General features: G+C 47.6%; 4 protein-coding genes across 4 annotated transcripts; 3 read left to right on the top strand and 1 right to left on the bottom strand.

Moving 5' to 3' along the window:
* The first annotated feature begins 253 nt into the window (after nucleotides 1–253).
* BKA67DRAFT_211 (phospho-2-dehydro-3-deoxyheptonate aldolase) lies at nucleotides 254–1,900 on the top strand. The gene is made up of 4 exons (XM_046095490.1): nucleotides 254–577; nucleotides 654–711; nucleotides 769–1,671; nucleotides 1,728–1,900. The coding sequence occupies exons 1-4, from the start codon at nucleotides 572–574 to the stop codon at nucleotides 1,883–1,885; spliced, it is 1,125 nt and encodes a 374-aa protein (XP_045963009.1). The 5' UTR covers nucleotides 254–571; the 3' UTR covers nucleotides 1,886–1,900.
* Nucleotides 1,901–3,329: 1,429 nt separating this feature from the next.
* Nucleotides 3,330–5,197, bottom strand: BKA67DRAFT_165 (cytochrome P450 family protein). The gene is made up of 4 exons (XM_046095185.1): nucleotides 4,648–5,197; nucleotides 4,332–4,586; nucleotides 3,650–4,281; nucleotides 3,330–3,599 (listed from the first exon to the last, which is right to left on the bottom strand). The coding sequence occupies exons 1-4, from the start codon at nucleotides 4,946–4,948 to the stop codon at nucleotides 3,447–3,449; spliced, it is 1,341 nt and encodes a 446-aa protein (XP_045963008.1). The 5' UTR covers nucleotides 4,949–5,197; the 3' UTR covers nucleotides 3,330–3,446.
* A 1,164-nt stretch (nucleotides 5,198–6,361) lies between these two features.
* BKA67DRAFT_652156 (putative phenylalanine ammonia-lyase) lies at nucleotides 6,362–8,868 on the top strand (the record flags this gene model as incomplete). Its single annotated transcript, XM_046106103.1, has 3 exons — nucleotides 6,362–6,495; nucleotides 6,547–6,647; nucleotides 6,698–8,868. The coding sequence occupies 3 exons, from the start codon at nucleotides 6,362–6,364 to the stop codon at nucleotides 8,866–8,868; spliced, it is 2,406 nt and encodes an 801-aa protein (XP_045963007.1).
* A 2,823-nt stretch (nucleotides 8,869–11,691) lies between these two features.
* BKA67DRAFT_508962 (uncharacterized protein) lies at nucleotides 11,692–12,782 on the top strand (the record flags this gene model as incomplete). Its single annotated transcript, XM_046097200.1, has 6 exons — nucleotides 11,692–11,766; nucleotides 11,829–12,028; nucleotides 12,077–12,213; nucleotides 12,293–12,413; nucleotides 12,466–12,508; nucleotides 12,555–12,782. Coding segments are annotated over 6 exons (804 nt in total), but the record flags the coding sequence as incomplete, so codon positions are not given.
* Nucleotides 12,783–23,209: the final 10,427 nt, after the last annotated feature.

Genomic DNA, 23,209 nt, shown 5'->3' with positions numbered 1-23,209 from the left:
GTAACTGACCCGCTGAGTTTCCAACCCCTCGTAACACATCATATCCTAGACAAAGAAGTCTTCAAATCGTGACCTATCTCTGGGTGAGGCAATTTTAGTATGCCCCAAGGCAACGACTTTGTTGCTCTCTGGAATGGTCGCCGTCAGCATGCATGATGGTACGTCAGTCAGCCACAACCACAAATCGAGGACTGATGCATTGAGGGTCTGAACCTTGCAATCGATGACTTACTATTGGACAGTAGTCTCAACATGCAGGACATCCTCAGCCAGGTGCGCGTCATAACGGCCGAGACACATAAGCTCAGGGATGCTACCGCTGGTAGCGTTCGAGCACTGGTGACGGCAGAGGATTATGCAGATGTTTGTGTCAAGCTGAGGGTCTTTCTGGCAGCAGTCACTTGTCATATCTCGCTGAAGGAGCTCAGAGCAGAAAATCATCAATCGACCACCTTCTCGCAAATATCTGCAATCTGGAGAGCAGTCATAGTCTCCAATTACCTGTCTACATCACGAGATCGGGTCAATCTGTTCGTTTCTTCTTAGCATTTGCAGAACAAGACCAGGCATCATGTCTGTGAGTCCCACCTGCCGCTTCCACCCACACCAAAAACATATGCTTCTGGACTTGGCACCTCTGACTTACCGCGCAGGGCTTTTTTATCGAGAACAATAACGTGGGCAACAAGCTCGACAGTGAGGACTGGAGAAGTGAGTTTTCAAGAAGGACTCAGAAGGCAAGGACCGAGACTAATCCTGCCATAACAGTTCGCGGCTACAGCCCCCTCACTCCCCCTGATCTGCTCCAACATGAGATCCCTCAGACGCCCAACTCTAACAAGACGGTGCTCGAGTCACGCGAGGAGGTTGCCTCCGTTGTACAGGGGACCGACTCCCAGAACCGCCTGCTCGTTGTCATCGGCCCTTGTTCGATCCACGACCCGGCCGCCGCGCTGGAGTATTGCGACATGCTGCTGAAGGAAAAGGAAAAGCATAAAGACGAGCTGCTTATCGTGATGCGCGCTTACTTAGAGAAGCCGCGTACGACGGTCGGCTGGAAGGGCTTCATTAACGACCCGGAGATCGATAATTCATTTAGTATCAACAAGGGCCTACGCCTTAGCCGCCAGCTTTTCGTCGATTTGACCGACAAAGGTATGCCTATCGCTAGCGAGATGCTCGATACTATCTCACCCCAATTTACCGCCGACCTATTGTCCGTTGGCGCCGTCGGCGCCCGTACTACCGAGTCCCAGCTGCACCGGGAGCTAGCGAGCGGTCTATCCTTCCCAGTTGGCTTTAAAAACGGCACCGATGGCAATCTAGACGTCGCTATTAATGCTATCGACGCCGTCAAATATCCTCACCACTTCTTATCAGTCACCAAGCCTGGAATTATAGCTATCGTCGGTACAACAGGTAATGAAGACTGCTTCGTCATCCTGCGTGGGGGCAAGGGCACCACAAATTACGATGCCAAAAGCATCGCCGAGGCCAAGGCAGCCTTGGCCAAGTGTGATGTCCGCAAGCGCCTCATGGTCGATTGTAGCCATGGCAACTCACTCAAAAACCACAAAAACCAGCCCAAGGTTGCCACCGAGCTGGCCGACCAGATCCGTAAGGGCGAGAACGACATCATGGGCGTCATGATCGAAAGTAACATCAACGAGGGTAAGCGTGCCAAGATGTCACGTTTGAGAGAGATAACATGCTGACAAACTTACCAGGCAACCAGAAGGTCCCTCCCGAGGGCAAGAGTAGCCTGAAATACGGTGTAAGCATCACAGATGCCTGCATCGGCTGGCATGATACCGAAAGCGTTCTACAGAATCTGGCGGATGCTGTAAAGCAGAGGCGGGCGTTTGCGGCCACGAAGGGCCACTAAGCGCGACCAAGCGTGTCATTCTATCTTTTTTAAGGGTCTCTTCGTAATGTCTCAGAACCATAACATGATTTCACAGAAAATGTCAGGCACAGTTGAATGAAGGGGAGTAGAACCGTCGTTTGATTTCCGAGCATCTTTGCAAATATACTGGTCCAATGAAGATGGAAAACCCTTTCGAAAAGCATTGTTTGAAGAGTCTTCTCGATTATGCCTCGCCCGTGTCGAAATGTTAGGTGTGGGGCATTACACATCTTTTGCTCATGTATAATTAGGATGTACACGCTAGCTGAACATGCAATCTCCAACAATCTCAATACACTTGAATCCTATCATATATATCTTGACAGTCTGGGCAGCGGCCAGGAAGCGTGCAGCCATTTTGGCACAGCGGTCTGGGGTCAAGTCCAAGGTCGAAGAGCGCCCCTTTGGTGTGCCATTGGGGGTAAGAGCATCAACGATTCGAGGGTAAGACGAGGAGTCCGCTATGCCCTTTCAGGCATGGACTTGGCTTGAAGGATTTGAAGACCAGTGACGTAGTCGGCGTCGACTGAATGTCGAGGGTGCCTCGTGCCGCTATAAATGCAGCTAACGATGGTGTACATAATGGTAGTCAACTTGATGAAGAGAACATTCAACCTACACCATATTCTAATCAGCGGTTTGAATAGAGAGGGCTGAATGACTATCTTACTACGCTAGGTCTTACAGGATTGAAGACGTACAAAAGTTGAAGCCTCCATACGATGTTACTATGTTGCGACAATACGATCTTTCGAATCGCCCTTGCTGCGACCATCCCATCACAGTCTGACGCCATCTGCAGCGTCCTCACACAAACAGTCGTGTTCACAGGTAGCAACAAGTGTTGCTTTAAAACAGAAAGAATTCAGGTAAACAAGGTTTCTCATAGTAACGGTAACGATTGAAATCAGAACAGTGAGCAGAGCTTTATGTTCTTTATGGTTGTATATATGTCCGATTCCATTGTGCTTGGTCGCTGAAGTTGCTTAAGCTTTTTGAGACGATCTTCAGCACCTTGGGCCACTTCCTGCTTGAGCCGTCATGTTGTGATCTTAATATTTCAGCTTCGCATGAATCTGAGTTCTTAGTAGCATGCCGTGCCTTTAGTATCTCCATCTCACCTCAACGCTACGCGTGGATAGCTTGGTTTGTGGGACCCTTCCGCCTCGGCTTTATGGTCACTTGAAGATCTTCTATTTTAATAAAAACCCTTCGGAAAGTCAGCTTTATATGCACCTTGGAGTAGCAGTTTCTGAACACATCCCACTTACCATGCAAGTTCTCTTGTTTTAATGTTGGGATCAGAGAATTCAACCTCATAGTCGTGAAACAATGTTGGCATCAGCTACATTACATCAGTTTAGCGTCAGGCAACAATGGATTGAGCTCACCTTTGACATCTCAAGCCAGCCCACATCTTGTACTGGGTCAGACAGTGTTCTCGCATGTGGGAGTATCAAGAAACTTACTTCGTCCTATACAATATCGGGATCCAGCACCAAAACTAAGGAAGTTGCGCCCTGTCTTATGTCAGAAACATCTACTGGAGGGTAGAATAAGGACCAAGATTCGTACTCATATTGCTAACGCGGTTAGGATCTTCCATCCACCTCTCTGGACGGAATTTATCCGCATCTTCGCCAAAGACCTCTTTATCTAGGTGTATTACCCAGGCGTTCGCACTAATTCCGGACTACATCGTATCAGTATGTAAACGTTAAAGGGGGCTCAAGATAGACTTACTCCTCCAGGGATGTACTGCCCACCTATCTTCATTCCCACTGGAGGTACGACTCGACCGAGGGACACTCCGACTGCTGGATGGCAGCGAAGGGCCTCATACATACAAGCTTGTAAGTACGGCATATTATTGATCACGTCTAGATCAAATACGGCGCCCCGGCTGACGTTTTCAGCTTCTGCCTTGGCATCCACTTCCTCTATCAATTTTCGTTTGCAATCAGGATTTCGCAGGACGTGGTAGAGAAAAGCTGAAATAGAGACGGATGTTGAGTCACTTCCGGCAAAGATATTGCTGGCAGCCATTGACGTAACAGAGATATCATCCAACTTATCCGGCTTTTCCCGTTGAACATCAAAGAGCTGCTCAAGCATATCGTGATGATCAGTTCCACGTTGCTTGCGCTCCTTTATTTCGTTAGCCGCCAGGTTCAAAAGCTTGCCCTGGCGTTGCATAACGGCGAGACGATTGCCTATTACTGGAGAAAGCCAAACATTGATCCAATAGAACCAAGGTATGTGTCCCACCCAATTCGCGCAATACAAGATGTTGTCGATCATGGTGAAGGCGCCGTCGTCTTTGCCTTCATCGATGAAGCCGAATCGTTTCGAGAACGTTACTTCACCAATCACATCTACAGAGTTCAGTCAGATTCATGACATAAAAGGATAGGGTGCTACTGACCGTAGGCAAAGAGCCTCACCCATTTGTTCACATCGATTCGTTGGCCTTCCATTGTAGACAATTTGGTGAGGAAGAACGTGATCGCATTATCAACATAGGGCTCCAACTTCTTCATGCTGGATAGCGAGTATATATGACTCACTAATCTCCGCTGTGATCGGTGAATGTCCTCGTTACGTTCTGAGAAAAGGTCCCATTTGCGGCTGCCCTGCCACACGCTATACCAGTCACTCTTGCGAAAATCATTACCTGCACCTATGGGACTGTTAGTGGCGCCGCTCCTGAAAATTGTGCTGCCAGAAGACGAGTGACTGACCGTATATGGTTTTGAGAGACTCTATGTCCGCAGTGCTCACTTCGTTTGGTCCGACTCGGACCAAGGTTCCATATTTCTTGTGCACTTCGATCATCTTCCGGTGGATATGCCCCTTGCGGCAATGATACACTAACCAAAGGTTCGACCATTTTGCCCAAAAAGGTCCAGGTACTGATGATAGGGGATTACGAGATCGAATGAACAATACAATCGAGATGAACGCAATCCCTGCGGCCAAAACATAGGGAAGAACATCTCGCCTCTCGGCCTTGAGCAACGAGAAAGTCAGGCTCTCAGCCATGGCACTGAAAGCGGTTTTAGATTGGACTTCTGATGAAATCAACGAAGGCAGGAGGCTTGATATCGGATTCTAATGAAGTCTAACGTTGTTAACATTACAAAAGAATCAGCTTGTGAATTCGGGAACTATATATAGCTTAACTTGGTGGCTTTGCGAGTGATGTACACACCAGAGGGGAATAACAGCCGTATGATTACCTCATCGGCATCGTCCAAGTTTAAGTAAATTATGCATATAGGCATAACAGAGCCCCCAATGGACGTTAAGCGAGAAATTACGATCCATCGGCGATCATCGGCCCCGCGGAGTTTCCTTAGGACCGAAGCCACGCGCAGATCGGTCACCGCCCATTGGTGCGCACTTCGGATAGAGCGCCCGGGGGGTCACAGCAGTAAGCGAAACTTTTCTGTTCCGATTCGTCGTCGATAAGAGCTGAGAGATTAAGCTTCAGGAAAGCTTGGTGAAAGCTTGGTACTGCTTAGTTTGGGTAGCACTACCGTTTCAACATCCTCGCAATCCTCTTACTATAATTCCCTCTATAGCCGCGACGGCGTTTTGTAGGATGCAAAGCTGACATGCAAGCCTCGTGTCGATCACCGTTTCTGTACCATAGATTGATAGAATATGGAAGGATGTCGCCGCGTGAGAAATTGTCAGAAAGTACCATGGAAGGACCATAGGGTAAGCTCGGTAATGCATATGATCGTCAGCGGCTTCAGAGCGTATGTGCAGGGCTTGGAAAACGTGTCCAAGATTGTCGTCAGTGGCTTCCCAACGTTCAACGGCAAAATAAAGCTGACGAACCAAGATTCCAAGTCCTAGCGATCGGCATGCTTAGTTGTAAGAGATATCTCAAAAAGGCAAGTCCTTGGATTCGCCTTGAACAGATAGGATGATATACGCCGTCATCGGCTTGATAAGTGTGCAGGCTCTATGCACGCCTACATGACATTGTGACAACCTCAACGCAATATCCCGCGTCCAAGGCGTAATCAACCACTTTGGTCGAAGTCAGGTCCATTGACAGCTGCCACTGCCGACGTATCGACGGTTGTGTGGAAGTTATGTGAAAATTGGTCAGAAAACTAACGCGTAATGAGCGAGATATGGCCATTTCTGGTATAGCTATACCACAAGCACGAGAGAAGTGGTATTGGACCCTGACGAAGGAAGGTTGGGAGACGAAACATGGTGGAATGGGAAATGATCTGAGGTATTTACGAGTCGTAATCAGGGCCAAAAATTAGAAGGAAAGGTGAATGCGAAAAAAGAACGAGTATATAGCCTCCGGATAAGAACCATTTTTTGATCCTGATTGTCTTCATCCTCGCACGAACAATTTTAAGTCAACCCCTTGCCTTGCTATAACTCTTATTTCTTACACCACAGACTTTATATATATCGACACACAAGATGGCGCTTGGCTCATTACAAAACGTGTGCTTGTCCCATTGGCAGGAAATTGCTGCAAAGTTGCAGGGACATGGTGCTAGCCGACCCGTCGATGGAAAATCTCTTGATCTAGCTACTGTCGTTGCAGTAGCAAGGTAATTCAAAACCATGATCGTCGAATTTTGAGATGCTGATCTGGGCGGTAGATATGGCTTGTCTGTTCAAATTTCTGAACAAAGTATTGAGGCGGTTATCAAGAGCGCCGACATGGTTCAAGCAAGTATTGCTAGAGGAGAGGTCGTATATGGTGAGTTGATAATGGTTAATCCATCAGTGCTAGCTGATCTTTTCTACTAGGTGTGAACACTGGCTTTGGTGGCAGTGCCAACACCCGGACAAATGCTGTGGAGGAGCTCCAGAAGAACCTCCTGCGTATGCTACAGTTCGGTGTTGTCTCAGGACCACGACCCATCAAACCAGTCCAGGAGGCGTCGCACGATGAAGGCTTGAATAGCCTGATTCATGATTCGGCTCTGCCTCTTGACGATCCAGTAGCTGCGACATCGATGCCAGAGTCCTGGGTCAGAGCTTCTATGCTAATTCGCCTGAATTCGCTCGCTTCAGGTTTCTCAGGCGTGCAGGAGAATACCATTCGGACTTTGCAGAAGATCCTCGAGGTCGGAATCACTCCCCAAGTACCTCTCAAGGGAAGCATTTCAGCGTCTGGAGACCTCAGTCCACTCTCCTATGTTGGAGGCGTTATTTCAGGAAAGCCTGGCTTGAACGTATGGACTCGAAACGCCAATGGCGAACGATCGTTGAAGCGAGCTGACGTTGCGCTCGCTGAGAAAGGCATCCAACCCGTCACGCTAGGTGCGAAGGAAGGTTTAGCACTTGTGAATGGCACAGCCTTCTCCTGTGCAGTTGGGTCACTAGCGTTGCACGATGCTCTAGGGCAAGCATATCTCGCGCAGGCTCTTACAGCAATGACTGTTGAAGCTCTCTGTGGCACAGACGAGAGTTTTGACAAGTTCTTTGCGGAGGTGAGACCCCATCCTGGTCAAGTCGAATCAGCTCAGAACATTCGCGCCTTTCTGGAGAAGTCTCAGCTTGTTCAACACAGTGACAACGCTGAAGAAGGCGAATTGCGTCAAGATCGATATGCCGTGCGGACAGCATCGCAGTGGATCGGCCCAGTGTTAGAGGACTTGCACCTTGCATATCAACAGATCGCCATAGAGATGAATTCGACCACCGATAACCCTCTAATCGACCCCAGCCAAGGGGGCAAGATGTTGCATGGAGGCAATTTCCAAGCACGTGCTGTCACAAGTGCGATGGAGAAGACCAGACAGTCACTACAGACGATCGGTCGAATGCTCTTCGCACAATGCACAGAGTTGATTAACCCTGCAACGAACAATGGATTACCACCTAACCTCGTAGCCGAAGAGCCAAGTCAGTCATTCATCTGGAAAGGTACGGACATCATGGTCGCCGCTTTGCAGGCAGAGTTGGGGTTCTTGGCGAATCCTGTTGGTAGTCACGTGCAAACTGCAGAAATGGGCAATCAAGCTATCAACTCTCTTGCGCTCATTTCCGGTCGATACACTCTGGAAGCGGTCCAAACGCTCTCACAGTTGGCAGCAGCCCATCTGGTTGCCGTCCTCCAGGCTCTTGACATTCGCGCCATGAACGTTAGATTCCTTGAATCCTTGCTACCAGCCTGGAGTACCTTGATAGACGAGATGTTGCTACCCCATTTGCAAGCGACGATATCTTCCAGTGTGCTCCAATCTGAGCTTTGGGCGGCTTTCCGAAAATCATTGGAAAGCCTTACCCACTTCGACTCGCCCAAGCGATTCTCTACTGCTGTGGAGTCTTTGCAACCGCTTGTCCTCAAGTTCGTCACTCCTTCTGCCGACGCAATTCTTGCTCTTCAGTCCTGGACCGAGGAATGCACTTCCAAAGCACTGGAAATTTTCCTCAGGCAACGTGACGCCTATTTCATGTACCCAGATGCAACTCCTTACATCGGAGAGGCCTCAGCCCGAATTTACAGATTCGTACGCAATGAGGTGGGCGTACCTTTCATTGGGAATGAGAATATCACGTCCCCACGAGGTGAGATTGACGAGTTTGATTGGGGACGAGCAGGCTCAGAACAAGACGCCAGAAAAGGAGCGACGATGGGTGGCATGATAACAAAGGTATATGAAGCCATGCGTACTGGCGTTCTGTACCACGTTGTAATGGACTGCGTATCCGATGTTGCTCAGGAACTTGACTCCGTGCAGATAAAGTCTCTTCCAGTCGATGGCGTCAGAGATATTTGGCCGGCTTATGCCCGTTCAACCTTTGCGGACCGTAGCAATAGTAGCGATTCCGATTCAACTAGTGGTGACGATAAAGGTAAAATCTTCACGCCAGCGCAGGGCTCGAGTTCAAAGGTTACGACAATCGTAGATCCTCTTGACGATTATAAAATAGATTTTATAAAGAGAGAGGACGAGTCAAAAGAGAGTTAAGGAGATAATCTCTTAAAATAAGAATAAAAACCTTCCTATTAAATATATAATAAAGTTTTTATCCGTTATATATAAATTAAATAATTACGATTAACTTATAAGAATTAAAGAGCAAGGTCTTAATCCGTTATATAAGTTAAGTAGTTATAATTAACTTTAAATTAATTCTTTTTGATTCTTTTTTATATATATTATTATATAACGTATATAAATGTAACAATTACGGTAGAGTCACCAGGTAATAAGCTCCTTCGGGCATTAGTTATATTTAAAGACTTATTCTTAAGGAGTTGAGAATAGAATGTCTCTATCGCTAGTTACGAAGCGGGGGTTTTACACTGACTACGCACGGGAGCCGAAAGGAAGCTGGTCGACGTCCTTTTAGATTGTATGTAGTCTAGATTTCTATAGTGTATCTTATATTACGATAACCTCTTTTCACGAAATTACGCTAATAGTAGAGTAGTTGACATTAAAATAAATCATGTGTTACGTCAAGTTGACAATACGTATTCTAAAGTCGAGAATTTGCAAACAAATAAGAATTTCGATGACATTATAAAATGGCTTACACCCCTTAATGTCTCCACTAGGCCGGCGGCTTTTAGAAAGTGAAGCATATAAAAAGTGTGAAACCGGGCAAAGCTCTTTTCTTTGGCTATATAGAGCAGATGCGGAGAGCAATTAGGTCTACCCAAAGTCTGTAGCAAAAGCACGCCCTAACGTTAATCAAACTGACCCACTCTTCAAGTCACGATCGAGCAAAAGAGATGGAAGCATGCTAGCACCAAGACTGCCGTGCGTCTGTTTGCCCAATAGGCCGTATATTGGTCTGATGAAAGTGCCCCCTCGACCTTGCTTAGCACGACTCTACAGGTTAAAGGAGCCTATGGCCTTTTGTACAATCGGCACGAGAGGCTAACTAACAACAATAGTTCATAGTTTCACCATCTCATATAGGTATGGAGATAGAAGATTGCTAAGTATATAGGTTACATACTACGATGTCCGTTAGCACTAGTCCGTCGAAAGTGCGCGATAACGTTACTCTTAAAAGGGGTATCCTAAGATTCTTTAACACGACCCTTCAGTTATATTCTCCACCAATTATGCTAGATATAAGCTAATAACTGTCGAGATAGCTGTTCTATTACATGTATCGATTTAAGCAAATCGCATAGGACTGTTAGCATATGATACCTCCTCTTAGCTCGATTATTTTGTCTTTATATTTTAACTTTGTATTTTTGTCTAAAATGGGCCACATGACTAAGAACACGAGACTTTATCCGCCGTATATTTAGGTTAATACTAATTACGCTCTTTTACGTCCTAGTTAGGTTATCTAAGAATCATTAACCTAAACCTGAAACAATGTTGATTTAGGCGCAAAATTATTATAGATGGTGTTGTTAACGAAGTAATGACCGGTTCAGAAAGTGCCGCCACTGGGCGCGAACCTCAAGCGGTCGAGTCCCTAGCTTCTGTCGCTTCACCCTAAGTAAGCTATGGCGGGAATTACCGGCTAGCCCGGCCACAGCTGATGTTTCAGAGCTTTGTCCACTAGGATGCTGATGTCTTAGCTATCAGGGATTGCCGTTAACGTCCAAACTTTTGTAAATAGTGTAGGCCTCTCAGCCAATCCGACTAACCTAGTGGCTACGTAAATATGTTAGTTTGTAGGGGTTTAATACATTGGCCAAAGGCTTAACCAAACACTGGCCGCACAGAACTTACATTAAGTTGAAAAAATCAATATTATACTTATTGTTCCCTACTTAAGATGAATATTACCTAAACTACTAACAGTACTACTGTGAGGGCCGTTCAATCTTGCCACAAGTTCTTAGGTTTGTTCAAATAACGTAGGTGGACCAACGGATCGTGTTGTGAAAATCAAAAGTAGTTAAGAATCTAGCCTTGAGTATAAGGTTGCTCTAAGCCCAATAGTGAGTTTTTGTTTTATCGCAAAATACAGAAATTTATATTAGCCTTGTTTCAACTTTCTAGACACTTCTATTATACGCGAGGCATTATCTAAGTACGGCTTAGTAGTCCAACTCAAGATGCGTCGTAATTAGAAATACATTTTTACAGGACAAGGCGTTACGAAATTGAACTCCTTCATTGCATTGAATAGATCTCTTTTTTTTTTTTTCGAAGTTCGGTATAGACGGAATTCCTCATATCCTCATGGATTCCAGTGATTCTATAAACCAGTTAGGACAATGGGTGCATCTCCCTGCCTGCTTTACTATTCATTTGAATCGACTATCTTATCACGACGGATTAACGGCATCTCAAATGTAGCTTACTGAAATCCCATCATGAAAGTTACGTGGCTAGTGCTAGCCTCTATAAGTTCTCTCTTCTGAGATCTGGCGTAATAAAGGCGTCATGCTTTTATGTTACAAGATGTTTAGATCTTATGGTAAGACATAATAAGCTTTGTTCGCTATGGCCGAGTAGCAAGTGATTCATTTCGTCCAATGACTTGAGTCAACCAGAAGAGCGATAGAACACAAATTGTTCAGCTATATTCACTTAAAAAAGAATATAAGTAGCAATTGGTGTGGATATAGATGATCCAAGTATTAAAATTAAATGTTTACCTTCATTTCAAATCCTACATAAACGTCAAACTTACGCCTATTACGAGCAAGCCATTTACTCTCAGACGTATAGAATGACTTTATTTCCAACACCATCTATAGGATTGACTATAGAGTGCTGGCTTTGGTACACGATTACTATTTGTATAATTTCCACCAGATTGTCCGTTTCCAAAACCTCCCTTATAGCACTAAATTAACATTTCCTAGTATATCACAGTATATTGTTTTAAATCGCCCTTGGACGACGGCTCCCTCAGATGACATTCTTATGATAATCATCCTGGTATGAAAAACTATCCTTTCCTTTTTAGAATGTGTATTAAAAAGACTTCCATTCTACCATAGGCAACCTATACTATTGCAGTAACGAGTCTTTATATATATGAAGGCATTATAACGAACACAAATTTCGAGGAGTTGACTGAGGAGCAAAAAGTATTCTATGGTCGACAGTTAGGTATTCTCAACATACTAGCAGAAACAGCAATCCAGACTACTTTATGGGGGAATAAATGCTGCTTTCTCATTCTATATCACCGTTTAGCGTACGTTATCAACCTCATAATACTACACTTTTATTAACTCTATGACAGTATCTTCCTCCACCAAGGCGCTATTCTCAACATTGTGTCTGGTTACATCGTAGCGTCTTACGTTGCCGTTATTGTGGCTCTGTTTGGTGGGTGGTGCAGACCATTCTCACAATACCTTGTGTTACAACCAGATGTTGGTAAGTCAGATTGAACGATGCTGTTAGGGGCCTCTGAAACTTGACCAAGATGCATTCAAGCTGATTCCTCATGGTCTAGATGCATGCTTAACGTGGAGGAATTACAATATCCTTCAAATGGGCCTGAACCTTACCACAGACGCCATGTGTATCATCATTCCTACCACGTCTTTCATTCGTTTGCAATTGAATGCCCTGAAGTAAGCGACCAGGTCAAGATTAATTAGGGGCTGTATTGACTCACTTAAGCAGAAAATTATTCCTCATTTGTCTTTCCAGCCTGGGTATCTTTGTGGTATGTTCGAAAGTGGAAGCCGTTTCTATTTCTAACATGGTCCTAGATGATCGCTGCGATTATGATGAAGTATAATGTTTTTATAAATCCTATGGAGCCCGTCTGGTTTCCGTGGTGCATTCGAGAGGTGAGTACCGCCACGATTGTTAGTAACATCCCATTATGTGTTCCAGTACTTCAAAATGGTTTGAAGCTTCTTGGCAATCTGGTGCGTCGATTCTCAACGTGGACTATTAGAGGTACCGGGAACCGTTTTGTTTACCGAAGTGTGTGAGTTACCTATAATTCAAGGAAGCCGGATTGACAAAGGAAGTAACTTTCAAAAATTATCTTCCTCGTCAGATATGAACCACACTTTCTAGTCTCTTGTATGTAATAAGAACGTATTGGACCAGTGTATAAGTGCGTGCCAAGTTCGCTATCATTTTGTGTCGTTCAGCGACCCGTGTTATAAAAAAGAAAACTTAATAGAGACTGGAAGACTTGAGTATCCTTGTTAATATCGCCTTTATAACTAGGCAAGTCGTTGACAATGCTCGAGAAATCCTCTTATATCGCGGCAGGGTGTTACGAACGAAGGCCAGGAACCAGGCCGGAAGTGGAGAAAAGGAGCGTGGGGCAACCAGTCACCACTGCTAAGATTCTATTGGACAAGGACAGCACAGGACTCTGGGTCACGTGACTTAGGAGCAACACAGGGACGGCGCTCCATGCGACTCTAGGAGCGATGAAGGCGCCGCGCTCCAAGCGCTCCAGGAGCGACAGGAGCATCGCGCTCCCAGCGCTCCAAGGGTTATCAGTAGTAGTAGTAGTAGTAGTAGCTGTATTTAACGTCGTGGCAGGCTCGTATAACGAGGCCCGCGGGCCTCCCTTGGGGCACTTGACGTGCTAGGCTAGAGTCTATGGTATGCTACTTGGGAGCCTCTATCTGCAGTCGACTTCCTCAGCCCCCTTTTCACCGACCTCGTCTATCTAGCAGCTTCTCCGCCTTATGACTTGTGTTCTCCGTTCCTTCTGTCCTCGCCGGTTAGGGCAGCGTGGCCCGGTTGTTCTGCGCAGGCAGGACCTGCAGACAATGGCTATAGGCTATCGGCTAGGCATTGTTGTTTCCTAGCCTATATAAGTGCCTATTGCCCCGGTTTTACCGAGGGCATATCTCGCTGTAAAACTGTGTTACGTCGAGTAGTGTTTTAAAGGCTTCCGGGGTCTTCATAATCCATCCCCAGTACCTCATATGGTCTCTCTGGGTTATAAGCTCCGGGACCGGCGGTGTCCTTGGGGGTTCCCCGTCTTCTACCCGCACCGGTGGCCTCGGCCAGTCCTCTATCGTCTTCTTCGCTTCTACGCAAAAGACGATGTGCTCTACCGTTTTTAGATGTCGGCAGGAACATCGTAGTTCGGCATCCTTGTGGTCGAACTTTCTGTGGTACCAGGCAAAGTCTCCGTGGCCCGACCTCATTGCCAGATACCTGTGCAGCCCTCTTCTTGTCAGGCTCTTCAGCTCTTCTGGTGGCTTCCCGGGCGTGTACCCGAAGCCGATCGACTTATAACGCTTTGGCTGGTACGCTTCCTTCTCCCACCAGTCATCTGCTTGGTCCCGGATCGCCTTTCTTGCAATCGCTTTGATTCCCGACGAGGACGTTTCCGACTTGTCGTCGTATGGTCCCAATTTTGTTCCGCTTTTGGCTAGCTTGTCGGCGGCCTCGTTACCCTCGATGTCAGTATGCCCTGGGCACCATCTTGTCTTGACTTCGTGTCGCTCTGCTAGTGCGTGTATCCTTCGGAACACGTGCTGCGACGATATTGATGCATCTTTCTGAATACACCACAGCACCGCCGTGTTGTCGATACAGAGCCAGATTGTCGCCGTCCGGTCGATGTCTAGTGCGCGCTCTAGCCCCCTCAGGGCTCCATACGCCTCTGCGTCGAATACCTGATTGCCGTCTGCTATCGAGGCTTGGGCTGTTGCCACCGCCTCTCCTGCTTGGTATATTGCGTAGCCGTAGCCTATGCCATCTTTCGTCCTAGACCCGTCTGAGTAGACGAGGAGCTCGTGGGCGCCTCTCTCTTTCGCCCAAGCCTCGAAGTCCTTGGCCGCATCTTCCTTGGGGATCCCCATGGTGGGCTCCCGTCTCGATCCCGGGCCGTACCTGGGTGCGTACAGCACTGGCCGCCTAATGTGAGGCAGGAGCCGGGCTGTCCGCTGCAATTTCGTCCTAAGTCTCTGGTATTCCCCGCTGCCCCTGCCTCTGTGGTTGAGCCTCGGTTCAATCCTTGGCGCGAGCGGGTGTGTTTCGTCTACCGTCCGTAGTCTGTAGGCAAATTGATATCGTCCCTGGTCTAGGGCCATCTGGGCCGTAGGCAGCCCGCTATCTCGGAATAGAGTGTCGATCGGCGTGGTCGCCCAGACCGGGAGAGTTGCCTTCGCTGCCAGTTTAAAGACCCTTTCCATCGCCTTAACGTGGGTCCCTATTCTGGCACGCACTTCATTCATTTTCCCGTCCGCCTTCTGTTGTGCTACGTTCTTTGCCAGTGACGTTCTGCCTCCGTACCACACTTCCGCCCCGTAAAGGGCCGCCGGGAGGACACATGCCAACGTGGCCTTGGCGATCGAGGCCGCTGGCGGCCCGTGTACTGTATTTGCTAGGCTTCGTAGATGCTGTGCTACCTTCATGGCTGCCGCGGCCCTCTTCTCTACATGGCCTTTGAAGTTGAGCTTCCTGTCGAACCATACGCCGAGCCACCTGAGAAGAGGTGTCACGCCTTCTCCTTCCTGCTCTCCGACCGGCGCAATCGTGACGTGTTTGGTCGTTAGTCTTGGGTTATGTCCGCCCCTCTCCCTGGTAATATGAAGCATTTCCACCTTGTCCGGTGCGAAGTGAATCTTGTTTGCCAGTCCGTACTCCCAGATCTCGTCCACTTCCGTTTCGAGCGCAGCGATATTGTCGTCTAGGGACCTGGACGCTTTATAGATACAGATATCGTCCGCATATCCAAACCAGCGTTTTGGGTTTTGTTTAAGTAGCTCTGCCAGGTAGAGCATATATAGCACTGGCGACAACGGCGACCCCTGGGGGGTTCCGCAGGCCTGCACCACGTAGCCAGTCGTTGCATCTTCCAGCCTCACCCGAACCTCCCTATCGGACAGGAAGCCCCGTATCAGTCTGACTAGGCCTATTGGCCAGCCCTGCCGTATAAGTCTTTGTAGGAGTCGTCTCTTGAGCAGGGCATCGAAGGCTCCCTGTACGTCGAGGGTTATCATCGTCACTTTCTCCCCGCTAGCCAAGGCGAGTTCTGCGTCGTGGCTGAACGCTGCCACCAGATCCGTCGCAGACCTTGTGGGCAGCGCGCCGCAGTGTTGCGGGCTGAGCAGTCCGTGCTGTAGCGCTACCCAGGCCATCCGTCCTGCGATCAGCCTTTCGAGGCCCTTGCCGAGGCAGGACAACAGGGCTATCGGCCTCCACGACCTGTAGCTTGAGAAGTCCGTTTTGCCTGCCTTTGGCAGCATTACCACCTCGGCTTTCTTCCATTGGCGAGGAAAGTGGGACAAGTGTAGGCATTTTTCGAATATGATCTTGACGGGTCCTCGCATATGCTCCCAACAGGCTTTGAGCAGCCGTGCTGTAATGCCGTCTACTCCTGGGGACGTGCTGGCGACCCCGATCGTGTGTTTTTCCACCTCTTCCTCGGTGGTCGTGGCGTGCCAGGGTAAGGTCTCGGGCGCCTGCTCCGTTTCTATAGGGTCATACTCTAGGTCATCTCCACTCGAGAATCTCTGCAGAACTAGGCGGAGCAGCGCGGCTGCCTTCCCCTCCGTGTCCTCAATCAGCGCCTCCCCGTCCCTTAGGGGAGGTGATTTGAGTCTTGGGGTGCTCTTGTGCCAGTTAACCACGTTCCATAGCTTAGCTCCGTCCGTCGCGGCGTCTATCCTGTCCCGCCAGTACTGCCTCTTCGCCTGTCGGACTGTCTTGAGAAACTCCCTGTGCTGTGGAGAGTATTCTCCAAACTCTGGGACCCAGTCCTTCTCCGGGTCGTCTTCCGCCGCTCGGTATGCTGTCCACGCCTGGTGGCACTCTTCCGACCACCACGGCGCCGATTTCCCAGTCGTCCTGTCCTGTTCTCCCACCGCGCCGATCGCCATCTCTATTATCTCCGTAAGGGCGTCCACCGCCGCCTCTAACTGTTCCGTGTTTTTGATCTTGTCTAGTTTTGGGAGTCTTGCCGTTCCTATCCCGACCAGCTCGGCAAAGCTTTCAAGCTTGTTTTCTGGGACTCTCCATCTCACTTGTTCGAGTGCCTCCTGTCCACGCCCTGGGATTGTGATCAGTATGGGGTAGTGGTCTGACCCAGCATCCAGTTCTTTATCGACTCTCGACTCCGCAAACGGCACGTTGGAGAATGCCAGATCGAGGGTGTGCCCTTCCCTGTGCGTAGCTTCCCCAGGCCTACCTATAAACGGTATTCCCGCCGCCACAGACCAGTCGGCCAGGCGGACACCCCCTCCTGCGCCTGTTACCCCTGGTTCGAATGTTGCATGTTTAGCGTTAAAGTCCCCCACGACCAGCGTGTTAGGCGGTGGTTGCAGGTTGGTGACGTATTCTATAACCGCCTCCATTTCCGGTTGTCTATATGCGTTTAGGATTGTAATACCGTTGACGTCTAGCCATAGCATATCTCGGCCTTGTACCGGTCTCCTCTGGGTAGCTTTGAGCTTTTTCCCCCGGCGGATATAGGTTAGAACCCTTGGTCTGTCTTGTGTCGTGCTCCAGTGGTCTACCGGTGCGTACATATCCCATGCCGGGTGGCTTTTCGTCCGGCTACCGTCTTGCGTCCACGGCTCCTGTACGACCGCGAGGTCTATGTTATTCTCAAAGCATTTCTGAAGAAATGCGTCATGTGAGCCACCGGACCTCCGCGTGTTGAGAGATGCAACTCGTAGAGCTTTTGGTGTCCGATGTCTTCGCCATCCCTGGTATTTCTGTTTTTGTTTCCTATTCATCAAGTGTCAGATTCTGATAATAGCCTAGGCTTTCGCGCATTCTGGTTTCCGCCGTCTGGCTTGACAGCCTCTGGGGCCTTCGCGACGAGGGGCCTTTTGTGTTCTCCGCCTCCCGCATCTCGGTGTCTGTCTGGTTAGGGGGCGTTGAGTCTGCTGGGGTATCCCCTTCCATCGCCCTCTTCCTGCCTCGCAGTGCTCGGGCGTCGGTGGTCGGGCGCCCGGCCACAGTGCGTTCCGACCCTGTCAAAGCCTCTTGCGCCTCTTGCGCCTCTTGCGCCTCTACCGGCTCTGCCGACTCTGCTGTCTCGATCATTGCGTGGAGATCGACGAATCTCCGGCTTCCAATCTTCCGAATGGCCTTAACCTGGCTCTTCGTCTTGTGCAGGATTTTGCCGTGTACTTTCTGTGGTCTAGCCGGGCATTGCGGATTGTCCGCTCTGTGTGGTCCATAGCAGTTCGCGCATTTAGGCGGCTTCTCGCAGGGGACTCCTGGGCCGTGCTCGTCCTTCCGTCCGCTACAGCGGCCGCACCTAGCGATTCTTGTGCAGAATCTTCCGCGGTGGTGTCCTTGGCAGTTCTCACACCTGATTATTGTTATCTTCTTTTCATATACTCGTGAGAGCTCGCTGGCGGAGAAGAGCCGAAATCTCTGGGTTGGTTGTCTGAAGCTGACATGCCATGTGGCCGTGCCTTTTGCAGGGTCTACTCCGTGGCGGGAGATCCGAACATCTGCCGGCGTGCTTCCGGTCTGCGCGATCACCTCTTCGATGACCATCTCGGGTGTGACTATCTGCTGAGTTCTTTGTAGATAATCTACTATCGCCCCCGGTACTCCTGGGACGATGTAGCTAGCCCATGTTTCTGGGAGTTCTACTGCCTCCGCTTGGAGGGCTCTGCTGAGGCGGGGCTTGTTCTCTGGTCCCATGACTTTGTCCCGGAGCTCTGCCGTGGCTAGCTTGATCGCAAAGCCGGTTGCGGTCGGTTTCGCGTCCGGAACGTCTTTAAGCGTTAGCTGGAACTCTGATACTACCGCCTGCCGGACGGCATACGGCTGTATAGCTCGCGCAGTCGGTGTGGCAGGCATCCTGATCAGGATTCTTAGGTCCTCTTGTGGCGCAGGCGCTGATGTCCTGGTCTCCGTGGTCTTAGCAGTCGAGTGTTGGCTCTTCGTGTTAGTGGTCGGAGGCGTTACCCTCGCTCGTCCTCCCTTTTTCGGGCCTTTTGCCACCGTGGCCCACGTCTGATTTGCGGGGGTTTCCTTTGGTCGGTTGTGGCTTCCCAAACCTGATTCCTCGGACTCTTGTGTCTGCTCTGGGCTGCTCTCGACCCTGATAGGAGCGTATAGGTGCCCATCGGTCTCTGCAAATACTGCCGTGTTGAGATGCCTCGCTAGGACGTTGACGAGCTCTCTTGCCGTCCTGCGCTGGGTGCTAAGGTGATCTCCCTGAAAGGATTCAACGAAGCCGTCGAGTGTTCCTGCCAGCTTCGTGATCACTTCTTTCTTGACTCTGAGGTCTCTCTCCACTTGAGCCAGTTGGCCTGTCATCATTGACTGGACCGTCTCTTCCAATCTAGCGGCCTTCCTAGGTAGTTTCTCGGGGGCCCTGAAGCTCAGGGTCTTGGGCTTCTTCCGCTGTTTGATGTTTTCATTTGATGGCGTGTTTGGCCCTGTTTCGCGGGTGTGATGGGCCTGTTCCTCGGCCGGCGGCCTTATTGGGGTGGTGATGTCGACGTCCATCGCGAGATTTTCGTCTTGGTGTTGATATTTTCGGGTCCCACTATGGGCCCACTGTTATGGAGTTGGTGTGCTATGCGCCGAGTTGCTAACAGTTGCTTGCGCTCGGACAGTAAATAGAAGGGAAGGTGCAAGGGTTATCAGTGAAGGAATGAATGGATATAATAAGGAAGGATTTCCTACTCTATATAGAGAGTCATTACTTTAGTGATCAATCTAAGCATCTAGCCGAGCACGTCTTTGAGGCGCAGCTGATTTCTGACTTCTTCACCTTGTGGTTGGATACGGGTCACCTCAACAATCAAAACCCTGAGCCAGCCAACCCAAGACAGAAGTACAGCTGTCAGAGTATAAAGAGAACAGTTCTTAATGATGTCTACTACAACGGCAATAAATTAGTATTCATACGCTACCTCATGCAAGAGTTGGGTAGTAAGAGACATCTGGATCGCTTGACTATCTACAAGTCTCGTCCCAACAGAGCGAAAGGATCAGTAGGTCGAATAACCGAGAATCTTTTTCTTTTCAAATACTAATCGTGAAATGGTAGATCTTCGGCGGCTACCTTCCAACATCAATTGAGTCATATAAAGACATGACTGCAGAGGCCCAGATTCTCGCCATTAAAGAGATGGGTACTGAAGTAGTGAGTGTTGGCTGTACTAATACTACAAGGGAGCCAAGTGGGTCGTACGACCTTCGTCGTGGTTGTCCAGGGTCTGATCAGTATAAGGTCGAAGGGATGGAACTTCTAAATAGTCCAAGGGCCATGCTTCTTCATACTTTTGACTACGGTCGCGTGGTTAGTTTTTGCAGCAGTGCATTCGGAAGACGACGAGAAGGCTCGTCGTCACTAATTAATGTTATTTTGGTCATCAAGTTCATTCTTTCCATTCATTTCTTAGTGATCAGTCCGCGAGTGAACCAGCGAGTTCGTCGTGAGGCTCATAACCCAAGGGACAAGACAGTGGTCCTGGTTCAGTACGTGTTCTCTAAGTATTACTATCTACCCCACGGGCAAAGGGACTGATACACAATTGCAGGAATGATGTTTGAATACTTGAAGAATGATGAGATATGGCCTAAATTCTGTGCCACATACGAGGGCATCTATGACAAGATGGGCGAGTTTGACGCAGTGAGTATCACCCACCCCTCGCTAGTCAACTTTCCCTAAGGTAACGTTTCTGATTAGCGTAATCCTACCGGCCCTGGTCTCCAAAAAGAGTGGAAGGACTATATGCGCGCATCGCTTGAGTCCATCGTCCTAAATTCGCAGGAAAACCTCAACCTCTATATCCTCCAGAGAATGTACGTATTTCACGGGTTCTAAGTTATCCTTATAACTTCACTTGTTAATTTTTTACTAACACCGAAAAGACAGAGTTTAAGGTATGAAACGCATTGGGGCATTATTTAAAACTTACGCCGTTGTATAATTAAGGACGACCAGGTTTATAAGAACATGGACCCTAGTAATACGTAGCTTAAACTAATAAATGCCTTAATTTATAAAAATTATTATCTCGGAAAAGCGGCGTATTATATTAACTTTATTTATAAGTGAAATAAATAAAGCTTTATAGCTTTTATAAGATTAAATAGCTTTAATTTATGTTCAAGGTTATGTGTATATCATATAACGTTGATTAGGCGGAAGCACTTGATTCGAAGTAATACTCGGAGGTAGAGTAAAGAGAGTATAAGTAAATGTATTTATAAGCTTGCTTAAGGAAAGCGTTTAGAGATATCGAGGATATCTCTTTATATATACTAAGGTAAATACCTTAGAATAATCTAGAATAATCTTATTAATCCATTAGATTAATAATTACTGAAGTAGTGAGTGTTGGCTGTACCAATACTACAAGGGAGCCAAGTGGGTCGTACGACCTTCGTCCTGGTTGTCCAGGGTCTGATCAGTATAAGGTCGAAGGGATGGAACTTGTAAATAGTCGAACGGGCATGCTTCTTCACACTTTTGACTTCGGTAGCATGGTCAGTTCATGTAGCAGTGCATTCGGAAGACGACGAGAATGGCTCGTCGTCACTAATTAACGTTATTTTGGTCATCAAGTTCATTCTTTCCATTCATTCATAAGTGATCAGTCCGCGAGTGAACCAGCGAGTTCGTCGTGAGGCTTATAACCCAAGGGACAAGACAGTGGTCCTGGTTCATTACTTGGATTATAAATCGTGGTGGATTTATAATAACCGTAAAAGTAAATAGAACGTGAGAGAACTTTAGTGGCGAAACTATTACAGGGTAGTTTCGCCTAAGTGGGGAAAAGAGTGTGGGGAACATTAGAGTTCCTACTAACTGTATAACGGATAACTCTATGAGTTTTAACCGTATACTAATAATAAGATATGCGTTTAAACGCCAATTTCTCATTTAACAAGATGCCGTGTTAACATACTTGTTACAATTTATAATAAATTTAAATCTTATTAAAATTAAAATTTATTTTTAATTATTAAAGTTATAAATTTAAGAATAAGTAATTGTAACGACCTAGCCTAAGTGCCAGCCTGGCGCTTAAGCAGCGTACGGAGTACGCCCGTGCGTAGTTAGTGTAAAAACCCCGCTTCGTGACTAGCGATGGAGACATTTTATCCTCCCCTCCTTAAGAATAAGTCTTAATATAACTACTGCCCGAAGGAGCTTATCACCTGGTGACTTTACCGTAATTATTATAGTAATAACTTTTAAATTAAAAGCTTATTAGATAATTATATTACTTTTTTCTATAATTATTTATAAATAAACTTACGTTTATTAACATATTTAAATAAAAGGAATTAATATTAAATAAAATAAAATAATAAAATAAAGGTTTAAATAAAGCCTTTCTTTTAGCTATCGCTAGTTACGAAGCGGGGGTTTTACGCCGACTACGCACGGGCGTTCCTCGTGCACTGCTCGAGCGCTAGTGTTACAGTACCCACAGCGGGGCTGTGGGACATGACAGGTATATAGACAGATCTCTCTGTCCTGTACCTAGAATAGCTTTGAAGACAAGACATATTACAAGCCCATATTAACTTTACAGTTCGTGACGTTATAGGCTTGTTGTCTCACACCAGTGTTGTCAACTCTTACAGCTTAGTGCTAACCGCACCCATATTCTCACAGCTAGGCTAGCGCTTTGGCCAGGTCGTTATAGGGTAATACGCTAATTGGTTTGGAAAAGGGAAGGGGATACTAAATTCGTATACACTGAAGTAGTGAGTGTTGGCTGTACCATTACAGCAGGAAGGCTAAGTGGGTCATACGGCCTTTTTCGGAGTTGTTCTCGGCCTGATTATGATGAGGTCTAATTGTGGCAATATGGATGACTATAGACGTCCACAGTGTACGGAGAGCACTCCGTACACTAAGGCTACGAGCTCGCGGATCACCGAACTTGGGAAGTGGTGATCACGTGACTAGGCCAGTGGGTATATGCCCACATTCTGTACACCGATATTCTCTTTTGTACTCTTAGACTTCTATATACTGCTTGACAGTACCTATACTATCATTTCACGCCTAGAGCGTTACACCTACGATCCCATGCTCAGGCAAGCACCGTATTCGCTATCCTATGCTCTAGTATATTTAGGCTCTTCCTTTCAGTGCATCACACCAGACCTTCACTACAACAGCCCTCTATATTAATTGTAGAAACTGTCATACTAATAAATAGAACTTGTAAATAGTTTTCTTTAGCGTGCTTTTCACACTTTTGTACAGTTAGTCGTTGGTTTTTACAGTAGTGCATTCGGAAGACAACGAGAATGGCTCGTTATCGCTGATCAATACTATTTTGGGTATTAAACTCATCCTTTCCACTCTTTACTGATTAATCAGTCCACGAACGAGCCTGCGAGCTCATCGTCAGGCCTATAACCAAAGGACAAGACAGTGGTCTGGTTTAATGCGTAAGCTCCGCCTTCGAGTAGCAACTAAGTATAGTATCGCCAA

This window comes from Truncatella angustata, assembly GCF_020726525.1.
Source record: "Truncatella angustata strain MPI-SDFR-AT-0073 chromosome Unknown BKA67scaffold_1, whole genome shotgun sequence".
Classification (NCBI taxonomy): Eukaryota; Fungi; Ascomycota; class Sordariomycetes; order Amphisphaeriales; family Sporocadaceae; genus Truncatella; species Truncatella angustata.
The sequence above is the reverse complement of the archived record's forward strand: the minus strand, read 5'-3'. Positions and strand labels throughout refer to the sequence as shown.